General features: G+C 45.8%; 1 protein-coding gene across 8 annotated transcripts in view; it reads right to left on the reverse strand.

Moving 5' to 3' along the window:
* Positions 1 to 2,648: 2,648 nt before the first annotated feature.
* Positions 2,649 to 16,799, reverse strand: part of CCDC160 (coiled-coil domain containing 160) — an 84,014-nt gene continuing 69,863 nt past the window's right edge. For 3 of the 8 annotated variants that reach the window (XM_077285333.1, XM_077285325.1, XM_077285329.1), the window contains exon 2: positions 2,649 to 3,775. In XM_077285333.1, coding sequence (XP_077141448.1) covers positions 2,855 to 3,760 — 906 coding nt within the window. In that variant the 5' untranslated portion in view covers positions 3,761 to 3,775 and the 3' untranslated portion in view covers positions 2,649 to 2,854. Of the gene's footprint in view, positions 3,776 to 6,157; positions 6,286 to 6,794; positions 6,911 to 16,799 lie in introns of those variants that run through there. The other 5 variants (XM_077285332.1, XM_077285331.1, XM_077285326.1 and 2 more) reach the window with 3 other exon arrangements.

The following is a 16,799-nucleotide window of genomic DNA, read 5'->3' on the forward strand; positions in this document are numbered from 1 at the left end:
GCAAAAATGTGGCACCGGTAATTCATGCAGGGGAAGATAATTGCACCTAGGCAGACTGGACATCTCCAGTCCATACTGGGGACAGCACATGGCACACTGGAAATGCAATATTTCCATGCCATATCAATACTAATAATCTGATGTCAACACCATCCAGGCATACCTATGATCGGTGGACATAATCGCTTCTGTGGTTCCAAGGAACAGGATTTTCAGCCTTAGGAAACCAAAGAAATGTAATCTCATCCTGAATGCTGTGTATATCATAGCCAAGGTTGGTGTGACTATGGTGGTGAAAGTATACTTGGAAATATGGTGGTCATATTACTTACATAGTTACATAGTTATTAAGGTTGAAGGAAGACTTTAAGTCCATCTAGTTCAACCCATAGCCTAACCTAACATGCCCTAACATGTTGATCCAGGGGAAGGCAAAAAAACCCATGTGGTAAAGAGTAAGCTCCATCATGGGGAAAAAAATTCCTTCCCGACCCCACATACGGCAATCAGACTAGTTCCCTGGATCAACGCCTTATCAAGGAATCTAATATATATACCCTGTAACATTATACTTTTCCAGAAAGGTATCCAGTCCCCTCTTAAATTGAAGCAATGAGTCACTCATTACAACATCATACGGCAGAGAGTTCCATAGTCTCACTGCTCTTACAGTAAAGAACCCGCGTCTGTTATTATGCTTAAACCTTCTTTCCTCCAGACGTAGAGGATGCCCCCTTGTCCCTGTCACCGGTCTATGATTAAAAAGATCATCAGAAAGGTCTTTGTACTGTCCCCTCATATATTTATACATTAACATAAGATCACCCCTTAGTCTTCGTTTTTCCAAACTAAATAGCCCCAAGTGTAATAACCTATCTTGGTATTGCAGACCCCCCAGTCCTCTAATAACCTTGGTTGCTCTTCTCTGCACCCGCTCCAGTTCAGCTATGTCTTTCTTATACACCAGAGACCAGAACTGTGCACAGTATTCTAAGTGTGGTCGCACTAGTGACTTGTATAGAGGTAAAATTATGTTCTCCTCATGAGCATCTATGCCTCTTTTAATGCATCCCATTATTTTATTTGCCTTTGTAGCAGCTGCCTGACACTGGCCACTTAATATGAGTTTGTCATCCACCCATACACCCAGGTCTTTTTCATTGACGGTTTTGCCCAGAGTTTTAGAATTAAGCACATAGTTATACATCTTATTACTTCTACCCAAGTGCATGACCTTACATTTATCCCCATTAAAGCTCATTTGCCATTTATCAGCCCAAGCTTCTAGTTTACATAAATCATCCTGTAATATAAAATTGTCCTCCCCTGTATTGATTACCCTGCAGAGTTTAGTGTCATTTAGTGTCATTTAGTGTTTACCTACTTCACTAGGTAAGATGTGACAAATTAGAATTACGGTATGTTGTGCACCCACCTTACCATCCTTCTCTCACCTGATCAGGAGAGATGTCAGGGATCGATTAAAATCAGGATCCAGGAAACCGCTTAGCCAGAGCCAGGAGAGACGATGTGAAGTGTAGATCTACATTTCCACAATGTCTCCTATGCCAGAATGTTTCACAGAGCCAATCCGTAAGACATTTATGTATTTTATTTTTGTACTTTTGCCTTGTATGCCTTTTTATTACTTCATCTTTTTGTAAGCACTATACCTTTTCATATATTAAAGCTAAAACTTCATACCTTTGTTCCTTGTTGCTATAAACATACCCAAAACCTTGAAGAGGAACAGTATAGCCCGATTGTGTTGCGTTAGAGATAGCACCTAGTTACCCAAGTTATGGTATTACTATGCAAATACTATTGTTCCATATGTAAACTATTACATGCCTCGTTATATTATACCTGCTGCGTAGCACCAACAATGTACTATCGCTGGACAGTATTATGTTATTTAGTTATGGTCAGTGACACCAATGTATATGTCAAGCCATTTTATTGTTAGTGTTGTGACACTTCTGTGTGAGACGCAACAAGTCACGTAAGTGATCAGAGGCATCAGACCTAAAGCAGGGTGGCACTGGGTGGTACTGGGTGGTGGTTTTAACTGTCTGAAGTACCACAAGAAGAAGCAAGGACTCTATAACCCTATTATATAATATTTGGACTAGGTTGCAGATCTAAGGGTTAGGTGGGATCCAAAAAACATAAGTGCTTCTATATACCCTGCCAACACACAGAGCATAAAAACGGTCTGGTAGACAAAGGAGAGAAACGACTGCACTGGAGCTAGCTAACAAGTGGGGGCGAGTATCAATTACTAATAAAAGGTGGGCTATCCCAGTACTTAGTGAGAGCCACAGGAGCAAGCAACATGCTTTACAGCCAAGAGTGTTGGCTGTGAAAGGGGAAGTGATAAGTACTGTGGGCATGTATTTAACTACATAGATAATAAACTAGAGAGCAGGATGTTCTGCTGAGGAAATTGCCAGCAGGCTGTGATAAATTGTCACAAGTGGCAGTAAAGTGTCAGTCCAGCATTGCGCACATCCATTGCCTACCTCTATTGGACTCTTGAAACCAACAAGAACGTTGCCTTTTGACTCTGTAACCATTGCCTTCCTGTAATTAAAGTTGTTGACCTGTAATTTGATTCTGTCATGCCGGAGTGAAAAACTACCCTAATACCAAAGGCCAATACATTCTGTATTAACTCAAAGAAAACACAACACAATCCACAACGACATCTAATCAAGTTTGCAACATTTTTTTGGGTTGCAATATTCTTGATGTCAAAAAGTAACAAATTCAGCAGATTCGAAAAAGTAAAAAAATATAGCGGACACATAAAATATAACCCAAAAATAAGTTCCATGAACAAACAGAAAACCAGTCACTTCTCAAGGATATAGAGTCTCCTTAGTAAATCCAGCTCAGCCACGTCTTGCTCATGCTGATGTCTCGCCACCTGCCTCTCTTCTTTAAGAGTCTCTATTTCTCGCAGCAACTTCTTTATTTGTGAGTCATACTGACGTTTAGTCTTTTCTGAAGCAATGAGGAGTTGCAGTTCCTGTTGCTGCTGTGACGTACATAGCTCCTGTTGCAGGTCTGAATTTTGGAGCTGGAGATGGTGGACCTCCTCTCTGGCTTTACTCATACTTGTGTTAAGTTCTTGCACCATATCATGATTTTTCTGCATGGCTTTCCTCAGGGTCCGCAGATCTGCCTCCCTTTTATCTCCATCTTTCTTCAGTTGATTAATCAGGACACGTTTACATTCACTCTCTCGTTTTGATGCCGCCAATGCCATTTTCAGAGCCTCCAAATTCCTTTCAGTCTCCTTTTGTTTGGCCTTCAATTCAGATATCTCAAGCTTGCAAGCACTAAGCTGAAAATTGAAACGAGCTCCCTCAGAATGTTTTTTATTCATTTCGGCTCTTAAAAGATTTAATTCCTTCTCGTTCCATAGACAATGCCCGCCGCTTTTACTGGCTGTAGAAGAATCATTGTCCGCCTTTAGGCAGGACTCACAGGTGGCATGTTGTGCGGTAACAGCGTGGTCCTGCTCACAACACTCTCGGATGATCATTTTAGACAAGAGCTCTTTTTTCTTCTTTTTTTCCTTTTCCTGAAATTCGCACACTGCAGCCCTGTAGATTTCTTCCTTCTTGCTGGCTCTCTCTTTTGCCCGTTTTTCTGACATCAACAGTTCTGGTTCAAAACTTTCACGCAAGAAATCTTCTGCGCTGAAGCGTGGAGAGAATAGCTCTTCCACCCAATGCTTTGTATTGTTTGCCATCTTTTACTAATGGACCTGTGTGTACAAACCAGAAGAAAAAAAATGTCACATGTAGATTATAGGAAAGCAAAACTTGGGAAAAGTTGTTTTCCAGTGCTTATCTTATACCGGAAGAAGCCCAGTAATAAATATATATCAGCATGGATACAATACAATGCCTCCTCATAGCACTGTGTAAGGCTATGGTCACATGTTGCGTTTTTGCGGCTTTATTTATGTAACTTTTAAGCTGCGTTTTACAGTAACAGCAAAAGCGATGAGTTTTCAGAAATCTCATGCACACACTTTTTTTTTTAATTGCTGCATGTCACTTTCAGTATTTCCTCACCCATAGAAAGCAATGAGTAAATGCAAACATGCAGGTATGAGGTTTTGCTGCTTTTTGGGTGCAAAAACCTTAAGGAAGTTGCATCAGGATTTTTTGAGGGCACTAAACTTTCAGCATGCACAAGAGACACCAAGAACGCAGCAAAAAAAAAAAAAAAAAAACAATCTGCAAAAAAACACAGCAAAACCTGCTTTTTGTTCGCAGCTTCTTTAGGCCAGGTTCACATTGCATTAACAGCAGCCCGTTCAACACATACGGTAACGGGCTGCAGTTAACGCAAGTGCCGACATTCCATCACACTAGTGCAGATAGAGCATCTACTAGCTCTATCTGTGCTAGCAGTGACGGACCCGGAAACGCTGCAGCCCGCGTCTCAGGGTCCGTCACTCAATGACGGCAAATTGCTAGCGCACGCCCATTGTAGCGATGCGTCCGACACAGCAATTAATGGCGGCGTTAACAAACTATGTTATGCCGCGGTGTAACCTAGTCCGTCTAACGGACGCCAGCAACGCAATGTGAACCCGGCCTCCCAAGAGAGCAAGTTTTGCCTGGAGAAAAAAATGCAGCAAAAACGCAACATGTTAACATAGCCCAACACTACAGTGTTCTAGCAGGTCACAACCTGCACAAGACCGACCGCAGCAACACTGATAGATGAAGATGGCGACTTAAATTAGTGACACCACTACAGCGGTAAAATTAAAAAACAAACAAACGGCTGGAGTGGTGCTATAAAGGCATTGTTCTCACTTTTGCAACAGGAGGGAGGAAGCATGCAGACATGGTGCCCGGCAGGTTTTGCGTACCTGTCCTATACTTAGCATAGGATAGATGAACAAAATTAACCAATGCATATCAAGTAGTGATGAGCGAATATACTCGTTACTCGAGCACGCTCGGGGGTCCTCCGAGTATTTATGACTGCTTGGAGATTTAGTTTTCATCGCGACAGCTGAATGATTTACAGCTATTAGCCAGGCTGAGTACATGTGGGGGTTTCCCTAGCAACCAGGCAACCCCCTCATGTACTCAGGCTGGCTACTAGCTGTAAATCATTCAGCTGCCGCAATGAAAACTAAATCTCCGAACACTAACAAATACTCGGAGACCACCCGAGCATGCTCGAGAAATCTCGAGTAAAGAGTATATTCCCTCATCACTAATAACAAGTGCTTAGCGGACGTCACATCACCAGAGCCTTCCACCTCCCGATCAGGAAGCAAGAGGCGCTGGATAACCCATTTGATGGCACACAAAAAAATGTAACCACTGTAATCAGCATTCATTAAAGACAAAAATGGTAAGGTAGAAGCCTAAATAACACTTGCCTTTTCATTCTTCAGGAAAGCGTATGGTTGCTTACTTCAGCAAACACTTGTATTTGGGAGCGATCGGGCTGCCATTGTAATGCTCCCCACTGACTGAGCACTGTGGGGATCTGGCAATGCTTCTGGAGGAGAATAGTGTAATAATGGAGAAGCAACCAGAAGAGATGACATCCACCAGTCATCTGACCATGGACTGGCGGTCAGGATGACATCTTTTCTGGTGGGAGTTTAAGCATTAGACCAGAGGGCAGAATCTGGGGGTAGGCATGCCTTCTTACTTTCTTTTAACAGTGTTCCAGTGTTCCATCCCATGGCTGACTTTTAAAAATGACTTTCAAACCCCTTTAATCCGATGCATTTTGCTCTGGTGATCTCTAATGCTGAAGCTTACTCGGCTCTGCAGTAAGAGCTCCACAACCTCTCCCCTATGCGTACTAAAAGGGTGCAGCCGATCAGCTGCAGCGGTCACAAGACATAACTGTGTTACATGACAGCTGGGAAGCACGATGTCATATCAGAAGAGCAGTGCTGTTATGGGAGGTAAGCTAAAAAAAAGGATATGGGATACTTTAATTGTTAAAAATGGGTTTCAGTAGTGGACAACCCCTTTAAAGGGCACCTGTCACCCCGTTTTTTCCGTATGAGATAAAAATACTGTTAAATAGGGCCTGAGCTGTGCATTACAACAGTGTATTTTGTGGACCCCGATTCCCCACCTATGCTGCCGAAATACGTTACCAAAGTAGCCGTTTTCGCCTGTCAATCACGCTGGTCTGGTCAAAAGGGCGTGGTGTCTTCCCCCAAATCTTGCTTAGTTTTCCGTTGGTGACGTAGTGGTTTGCGCATGCCCAAGTCCAGAATCCACTGCACAGGGGAGGGAAAAGAGCGCGATCTGCGCTATTCCCCTGGTGATCGGTGGGGGCGGCCATCTTCCTGTGGCCGCGCGTGCGCAGATCGAACGCTCTGCTGCCCGGGGCTTCAGGAAAATGGCCGCGGGATGCCGCGCGTGCGCAGATGGAGATCGCGGCGGCCATTTTCCTGAAGCAGAGTTCGCAGAGCTTTAGATGAGTTTTTGAGGTTGTGTATTTATTGCACCCATTAATTAAAATAGGTTACTTACAGTTTTCAAAAATACGCAGTGGAAAAAAAAAAAGTCACCAAATGCTCATCATATGAACAGAGTTAAAGGGTTGTCTGCACCAAATCTGTAAGACTCCTCCAGAAGAAGACACACAAGGCGAAACGTGCGTAGGGGCCGTGGCACCGCAGGTAATCAATTACTATCAATATGTTTTCTCTGCCCCTCTCTCTTTTGACTATTCACTGGTGAATTCACCAGTGGCTTTATCTTTCATTATAGTGGTTTGGTATTTACCTGCATTACACATGTATACTTGCTGATTGGAGTGGGCTTCTTGTATTATTTAATTACCATATTGCCTCTTGCCTGCAGTTCCACTTGCTTTCGTGGTCCTCACTGTCTGATTATTCCTTCAATAATGTTATGGATAGTTTTTAATATTTATCAGTAAAGTGACTTTTTGGTTATTTTTGGTTCTTATGTGCTCATTTTTCTTTATATGTTCTAAACAAATCTGTAAGTCTACAGTCACTCTGCTTGAGTGCAGACTTATGAATACCCCCAGCGCACGAACTGCGCATTGCAGGGATTCACTCAGTTCAGACCTGGGACCAGAGGGGATGTATGAGTTATTTACACCCCAAGCCAGTGGGCGCTGCCTCCCTTTAAAGGGAACCTGTCACCCCCAAAATCGAAGGTGAGCTAAGACCACCGGCATCAGGGGCTTATCTACAGCATTCTGTAATGCTGTAGATAAGCCCCGATGTATCCTGAAAGATGAGAAAAAGAGGTTAGATTATACTCACCCAGGGGCGGTCCGGTCCGATGGGCTTCGCGGTCCGGTTCGGGGCCTCCCATCTTCATAGGATGACGTCCTCTTCTTGTCTTCATGCTGCTGCTCCGGCGCAGGCGTACTTTGTCTGCCCTGTTGAGGGCAGAGCAAAGTACTGCAGTGCACAGGCGTGGGCCTCTCTGACCTTTCCCGGTGCCATTGTAAGAAGATGGGAGGCCCTGGACCGGACCGCGATGCCCATCGGACCAGAACCGGACAGGGTCCGCCCCTGAGCGAGTATAATGTAACCTCTTTTTCTCATCTTTTAGGATACATCGGGGGCTTATCTACAGCATTACAGAATGCTGTGGATAAGCCCCTGATGCTGGTAGACTTAGCTCACCTTCGATTTTGGGGGTGACAGATTCCCTTTAATACACTTACATGGAATGAGGCTGCGCCCTCTAGTCGGCCACAACCACCGGATGGCCGAGTCATTAGACTGAGCGTGGCCTCAATAAACACAAATGTGAGGAGCGAGGCCACGCCCACTGGCTCATACATACCCTCCGGCCCTGGGTCAGAAACTGGCAAATCCCAGCAATGCACAGTGCAACCAACAGGGTAATATGTACCAGTGCCTCTGCACCTACAGGGTAATGTAATGTGTACCAGGCCTGTGCACCTGCAGGGTAATGTAATGTAATGTGTACCAGGGCTGTGCACCTACAGGGTAATGTAATGTAATGTAATGTGTACCAGGGCTGTGCACCTAAAGGGTAATGTAATGTGTACCAGGGCTGTGCACCTACACGGTAATGTAATGTGTACCAGGGCCTGTGCACCTACAGGGTAATGTAATGTGTACCAGGGATGTGCACCTACAGGGTAATGTAATGTAATATGTACCAGGACCTGTGCATCTAAAGGGTAATGTAATGTAATGGGTACCAGGGCTGTGCACCTACAGGGTAATGTAATGTAATGTAATGGGTACCAGGACTGTGCACCTACAGGGTAATGCAATGTAATGTGTACCAGGGCTGTGCACCTACAGGGTAATGTACTGTTTTGTGTACCAGGGCTGTGCACCTACAGGGTAATGTAATGTTTTGTGTACCAGGGCTGTGCACCTACAGGGTAATGTAATGTTTTGTGTACCAGGGCTGTGCACCTACAGGGTAATGTAATGTGTACCAGGGCTGTGCACCTACAGGGTAATGTTAATGTGTACCAGGGCTGTGCACCTACAGGGTAATGTAATGTAATGTGTACCAGGGCTGTGCACCTACAGGGTAATGTAATGTGTACCAGGGCTGTGCACCTACAGGGTAATGTAATGTAATGTGTACCAGGGCTGTGCACCTACAGGGTAATGTAATGTGTACCAGGACCTGTGAACCTACAGGGTAATGTAATGTGTACCAGGACCTGTGAACCTACAGGGTAATGTAATGTAATGTGTACCAGGGCTGTGCACCTAAGGGTAATGTAATGTAGTGTACCAGGGCTGTGCACCTACAGGGTAATGTAATGTAATGTGCACCAGGGCTGTGCACCTACAGGGTAATGTAATGTAATGTGCACCAGGGCTGTGCACCTAAAGGGTAATGTAATGTGTACCAGGGCTGTGCACCTACAGGGTAATGTAATGTAATGTGTACCAGGGCTGTGCACCTACAGGGTAATGTAATGTGTACCAGGGCTGTGCACCTACAGGGTAATGTAATGTAATGTGTACCAGGGCTGTGCACCTACAGGGTAATGTAATGTGTACCAGGACCTGTGAACCTACAGGGTAATGTAATGTGTACCAGGACCTGTGAACCTACAGGGTAATGTAATGTAATGTGTACCAGGGCTGTGCACCTAAAGGGTAATGTAATGTAGTGTACCAGGGCTGTGCACCTACAGGGTAATGTAATGTAATGTGCACCAGGGCTGTGCACCTACAGGGTAATGTAATGTAATGTGCACCAGGGCTGTGCACCTAAAGGGTAATGTAATGTGTACCAGGGCTGTGCACCTACAGGGTAATGTAATGTGTACCAGGGCTGTGCACCTACAGGGTAATGTAATGTAATGTGTACCAGGGCTGTGTACCTATAGGGTAATGTAATGTGTACCAGGGATGTGCACCTACAGGGTACTGTAATGTAATGTGTACCAGGACCTGTGCACCTACAGGGTAATGTGTACCAGGGCTGTGCACCTACAGGATAATGTAATGTGTACCAGGGCTGTGCACCTACAGGGTAATGTAATGTAATGTGTACCAGGGCCTGTGCACCTACAGGGTAATGTAATGTGTACCAGGGCCTGTGCACCTACAGGGTCATGTAATGTGTACCAGGGCTGTGCACCTACAGGATAATGTAATGTAATGTGTACCAGGACCTGTGCACCTACAGGGTAATGTAATGTAATGTGTACCAGGGCTGTGCACCTACAGGGTAATGTAATGTGTACCAGGGCTGTGCACCTACAGGGTAATGTTATGTGTACCAGGGCTGTGCACCTATAGGGTAATGTAATGTAATGTGTACCAGGGCTGTGCACCTACAGTGTAATGTAATGTGTACCAGGGCTGTGCACCTACAGGGTAATGTTATGTGTACCAGGGCTGTGCACCTACAGGGTAATGTAATGTGTATCAGGGCTGTGCACCTACAGGGTAATGTAATGTAATGTGTACCAGGGCTGTGCACCTACAGGGTAATGTAATGTAATGTGTACCAGGGCTGTGCACCTACATGGTAATGTAATGTGTACCAGGGCTGTGCACCTACAGGATAATGTAATGTAATGTGTACCAGGACCTGTGCACCTACAGGGTAATGTAATGTAATGTGTACCAGGGCTGTGCACCTACAGGGTAATGTTATGTGTACCAGGGCTGTGCACCTATAGGGTAATGTGATGTAATGTGTACCAGGGCTGTGCACCTACAGGGTAATGTAATGTGTACCAGGGCTGTGCACCTACAGGGTAATGTTATGTGTACCAGGGCTGTGCACCTACAGGGTAATGTAATGTGTACCAGGGCTGTGCACCTACAGGGTAATGTAATGTGTACCAGGGCTGTGCACCTACAGGGTAATGTAATGTAATGTGTACCAGGGCTGTGCACCTACAGGGTAATGTAATGTAATGTGTACCAGGGCTGTGCACCTACAGGGTAATGTAATGTAATGTGTACCAGGGCTGTGCACCTACAGGGTAATGTAATGTGTATCAGGGCTGTGCACCTACAGGGTAATGTAATGTAATGTGTACCAGGGCTGTGCACCTACAGGGTAATGTAATGTAATGTGTACCAGGGCTGTGCACCTATAGGGTAATGTAATGTAATGTGTACCAGGGCTGTGCACCTACAGGGTAATGTAATGTGTACCAGGGCTGTGCACCTACAGGGTAATGTTATGTGTACCAGGGCTGTGCACCTATAGGGTAATGTAATGTAATGTGTACCAGGGCTGTGCACCTACAGGGTAATGTAATGTGTACCAGGGCTGTGCACCTATAGGGTAATGTAATGTAATGTGTACCAGGGCTGTGCACCTACAGGGTAATGTAATGTGTACCAGGGCTGTGCACCTACAGGGTAATGTTATGTGTACCAGGGCTGTGCACCTACAGGGTAATGTAATGTAATGTGTACCAGGGCTGTGCACCTAAAGGGTAATGTAATGTAATGTGTATCAGGGCTGTGCACCTAAAGGGTAATGTAATGTAATGTGTACCAGGGCTGTGCACCTACAGGGTAATGTAATGTAGTGTACCAGGGCTGTGCACCTACAGGGTAATGTAATGTGTACCAGGGCTGTGCACCTACAGGATAATGTAATGTAATGTGTACCAGGACCTGTGCACCTACAGGGTAATGTAATGTAATGTGTACCAGGGCTGTGCACCTACAGGGTAATGTAATGTGTACCAGGGCTGTGCACCTACAGGGTAATGTTATGTGTACCAGGGCTGTGCACCTATAGGGTAATGTAATGTAATGTGTACCAGGGCTGTGCACCTACAGGGTAATGTAATGTGTACCAGGGCTGTGCACCTACAGGGTAATGTTATGTGTACCAGGGCTGTGCACCTACAGGGTAATGTAATGTAATGTGTACCAGGGCTGTGCACCTACAGGATAATGTAATGTAATGTGTACCAGGACCTGTGCACCTACATGGTAATGTAATGTGTACCAGGGCTGTGCACCTACAGGGTAATGTAATGTGTACCAGGGCTGTGCACCTACAGGGTAATGTAATGTAATGTGTACCAGGGCTGTGCACCTACAGGGTAATGTAATGTGTACCAGGGCTGTGCACCTACAGGGTAATGTAATGTGTACCAGGGCTGTGCACCTACAGGGTAATGTAATGTGTACCAGGGCTGTGCACCTACAGGGTAATGTAATGTAATGTGTACCAGGGCTGTGCACCTACAGGGTAATGTTATGTGTACCAGGGCTGTGCACCTACAGGGTAATGTAATGTAATGTGTACCAGGGCTGTGCACCTACAGGGTAATGTAATGTAATGTGTACCAGGGCTGTGCACCTACAGGGTAATGTAATGTGTACCAGGGCTGTGCACCTATAGGGTAATGTAATGTAATGTGTACCAGGGCTGTGCACCTACAGGGTAATGTAATGTGTACCAGGGCTGTGCACCTACAGGGTAATGTAATGTAATGATGTAATGTGCACCAGGGCTGTGCACCTACAGGGTAATGTAATGTAATGTGCACCAGGGATGTGCACCTAAAGGGTAATGTAATGTGTACCAGGGCTGTGCACATACAGGGTAATGTAATGTAATGTGTACCAGGGCTGTGTACCTATAGGGTAATGTAATGTGTACCAGGGATGTGCACCTACAGGGTACTGTAATGTAATGTGTACCAGGACCTGTGCACCTACAGGGTAATGTGTACCAGGGCTGTGCACCTACAGGATAATGTAATGTAATGTGTACCAGGGCCTGTGCACCTACAGGGTAATGTAATGTGTACCAGGGCTGTGCACCTACAGGGTAATGTAATGTAATGTGTACCAGGGCCTGTGCACCTACAGGGTAATGTAATGTGTACCAGGGCCTGTGCACCTACAGGGTCATGTAATGTGTACCAGGGCCTGTGCACCTATAGGGTAATTTAATGTGTACCAGGGCTGTTCACCTACAGGGTAATGTAATGTAATGTGTACCAGGGCTGTGCACCTACAGGGTAATGTAATGTAATGTGTACCAGGGCTGTGCACCTACAGGGTAATGTAATGTAATGTGTACCAGGGCTGTGCACCTACAGGGTAATGTAATGTAATGTGTACCAGGGCTGTGCACCTACAGGGTAATGTAATGTAATGTGTACCAGGGCTGTGCACCTACAGGGTAATGTAATGTGTACCAGGGCTGTGCACCTACAGGGTAATGTTATGTGTACCAGGGCTGTGCACCTACAGGGTAATGTAATGTAATGTGTACCAGGGCTGTGCATCTAAAGGGTAATGTAATGTAATGTGTACCAGGGCTGTGCACCTAAAGGGTAATGTAATGTAATGTGTACCAGGGCTGTGCACCTACAGGGTAATGTAATGTAGTGTACCAGGGCTGTGCACCTACAGGGTAATGTAATGTGTACCAGGGCTGTGCACCTACAGGATAATGTAATGTAATGTGTACCAGGACCTGTGCACCTACAGGGTAATGTAATGTAATGTGTACCAGGGCTGTGCACCTACAGGGTAATGTTATGTGTACCAGGGCTGTGCACCTATAGGGTAATGTAATGTAATGTGTACCAGGGCTGTGCACCTACAGGGTAATGTAATGTGTACCAGGGCTGTGCACCTACAGGGTAATGTAATGTGTACCAGGGCTGTGCACCTACAGGGTAATGTTATGTGTACCAGGGCTGTGCACCTACAGGGTAATGTAATGTAATGTGTACCAGGGCTGTGCACCTACAGGATAATGTAATGTAATGTGTACCAGGACCTGTGCACCTACATGGTAATGTAATGTGTACCAGGGCTGTGCACCTATAGGGTAATGTAATGTGTACCAGGGATGTGCACCTACAGGGTACTGTAATGTAATGTGTACCAGGACCTGTGCACCTACAGGGTAATGTGTACCAGGGCTGTGCACCTACAGGATAATGTAATGTGTACCAGGGCTGTGCACCTACAGGGTAATGTAATGTAATGTGTACCAGGGCCTGTGCACCTACAGGGTAATGTAATGTGTACCAGGGCCTGTGCACCTACAGGGTCATGTAATGTGTACCAGGGCTGTGCACCTACAGGATAATGTAATGTAATGTGTACCAGGACCTGTGCACCTACAGGGTAATGTAATGTAATGTGTACCAGGGCTGTGCACCTACAGGGTAATGTAATGTGTACCAGGGCTGTGCACCTACAGGGTAATGTTATGTGTACCAGGGCTGTGCACCTACAGGGTAATGTAATGTAATGTGTACCAGGGCCTGTGCACCTACAGGGTAATGTAATGTGTACCAGGGCTGTGCACCTACAGGGTAATGTAATGTAATGTGTACCAGGGCCTGTGCACCTACAGGGTAATGTAATGTGTACCAGGGCCTGTGCACCTACAGGGTCATGTAATGTGTACCAGGGCCTGTGCACCTATAGGGTAATGTAATGTGTACCAGGGCTGTGCACCTACAGGGTAATGTAATGTAATGTGTACCAGGGCTGTGCACCTACAGGGTAATGTAATGTAATGTGTACCAGGGCTGTGCACCTACAGGGTAATGTAATGTAATGTGTACCAGGGCTGTGCACCTACAGGGTAATGTAATGTAATGTGTACCAGGGCTGTGCACCTACAGGGTAATGTAATGTAATGTGTACCAGGGCTGTGCACCTACAGGGTAATGTAATGTGTACCAGGGCTGTGCACCTACAGGGTAATGTAATGTAATGTGTACCAGGGCTGTGCACCTAAAGGGTAATGTAATGTAATGTGTACCAGGGCTGTGCACCTACAGGGTAATGTAATGTAATGTGTACCAGGGCTGTGCACCTACAGGGTAATGTAATGTGTACCAGGGCTGTGCACCTACAGGGTAATGTTATGTGTACCAGGGCTGTGCACCTATAGGGTAATGTAATGTAATGTGTACCAGGGCTGTGCACCTACAGGGTAATGTAATGTGTACCAGGGCTGTGCACCTACAGGGTAATGTTATGTGTACCAGGGCTGTGCACCTACAGGGTAATGTAATGTGTATCAGGGCTGTGCACCTACAGGGTAATGTAATGTAATGTGTACCAGGGCTGTGCACCTACAGGGTAATGTAATGTAATGTGTACCAGGGCTGTGCACCTACATGGTAATGTAATGTGTACCAGGGCTGTGCACCTACAGGGTAATGTTATGTGTACCAGGGCTGTGCACCTACAGGGTAATGTAATGTAATGTGTACCAGGGCTGTGCACCTACAGGATAATGTAATGTAATGTGTACCAGGACCTGTGCACCTACAGGGTAATGTAATGTAATGTGTACCAGGGCTGTGCACCTACAGGGTAATGTAATGTAATGTGTACCAGGGCTGTGCACCTACAGGGTAATGTAATGTGTACCAGGGCTGTGCACCTACAGGGTAATGTTATGTGTACCAGGGCTGTGCACCTACAGGGTAATGTAATGTAATGTGTACCAGGGCTGTGCATCTAAAGGGTAATGTAATGTAATGTGTACCAGGGCTGTGCACCTAAAGGGTAATGTAATGTAATGTGTACCAGGGCTGTGCACCTACAGGGTAATGTAATGTAGTGTACCAGGGCTGTGCACCTACAGGGTAATGTAATGTGTACCAGGGCTGTGCACCTACAGGATAATGTAATGTAATGTGTACCAGGACCTGTGCACCTACAGGGTAATGTAATGTAATGTGTACCAGGGCTGTGCACCTACAGGGTAATGTAATGTGTACCAGGGCTGTGCACCTACAGGGTAATGTTATGTGTACCAGGGCTGTGCACCTATAGGGTAATGTAATGTAATGTGTACCAGGGCTGTGCACCTACAGGGTAATGTAATGTGTACCAGGGCTGTGCACCTACAGGGTAATGTAATGTGTACCAGGGCTGTGCACCTACAGGGTAATGTAATGTAATGTGTACCAGGGCTGTGCACCTACAGGATAATGTAATGTAATGTGTACCAGGACCTGTGCACCTACATGGTAATGTAATGTGTACCAGGGCTGTGCACCTACAGGGTAATGTAATGTAATGTGTACCAGGGCTGTGTACCTATAGGGTAATGTAATGTGTACCAGGGATGTGCACCTACAGGGTACTGTAATGTAATGTGTACCAGGACCTGTGCACCTACAGGGTAATGTGTACCAGGGCTGTGCACCTACAGGATAATGTAATGTAATGTGTACCAGGGCCTGTGCACCTACAGGGTAATGTAATGTGTACCAGGGCTGTGCACCTACAGGGTAATGTAATGTAATGTGTACCAGGGCCTGTGCACCTACAGGGTAATGTAATGTGTACCAGGGCCTGTGCACCTACAGGGTCATGTAATGTGTACCAGGGCCTGTGCACCTATAGGGTAATGTAATGTGTACCAGGGCTGTGCACCTACAGGGTAATGTAATGTAATGTGTACCAGGGCTGTGCACCTACAGGGTAATGTAATGTAATGTGTACCAGGGCTGTGCACCTACAGGGTAATGTAATGTGTACCAGGGCTGTGCACCTACAGGGTAATGTAATGTAATGTGTACCAGGGCTGTGCACCTAAAGGGTAATGTAATGTAATGTGTACCAGGGCTGTGCACCTAAAGGGTAATGTAATGTAATGTGTACCAGGGCTGTGCACCTACAGGGTAATGTAATGTAATGTGTACCAGGGCTGTGCACCTACAGGGTAATGTAATGTGTACCAGGGCTGTGCACCTACAGGATAATGTAATGTAATGTGTACCAGGACCTGTGCACCTATAGGGTAATGTAATGTAATGTGTACCAGGGCTGTGCACCTACAGGGTAATGTAATGTGTACCAGGGCTGTGCACCTACAGGGTAATGTTATGTGTACCAGGGCTGTGCACCTACAGGGTAATGTAATGTAATGTGTACCAGGGCTGTGCACCTACAGGATAATGTAATGTGTACCAGGGCTGTGCACCTACAGGGTAATGTAATGCGTACCAGGGCTGTGCACCTATAGGGTAATGTTATGTAATGTGTACCAGGGCTGTGCACCTACAGGGTAATGTAATGTGTACCAGGGCTGTGCACCTACAGGGTAATGTAATGTGTACCAGGGCTGTGCACCTACAGGGTAATGTTATGTGTACCAGGGCTGTGCACCTAAAGGGTAATGTAATGTAATGTGTACCAGGGCTGTGCACCTACAGGATAATGTAATGTGTACCAGGGCTGTGCACCTACAGGGTAATGTAATGTGTACCAGGGCTGTGCACCTACAGGGTAATGTAATGTAATGTAATGTGTACCAGGGCTGTGCACCTAA

The sequence above is a fragment of the Ranitomeya variabilis genome, chromosome 2 (genome assembly GCF_051348905.1).
Source record: "Ranitomeya variabilis isolate aRanVar5 chromosome 2, aRanVar5.hap1, whole genome shotgun sequence".
NCBI lineage: Eukaryota > Metazoa > Chordata > Amphibia > Anura > Dendrobatidae > Ranitomeya > Ranitomeya variabilis.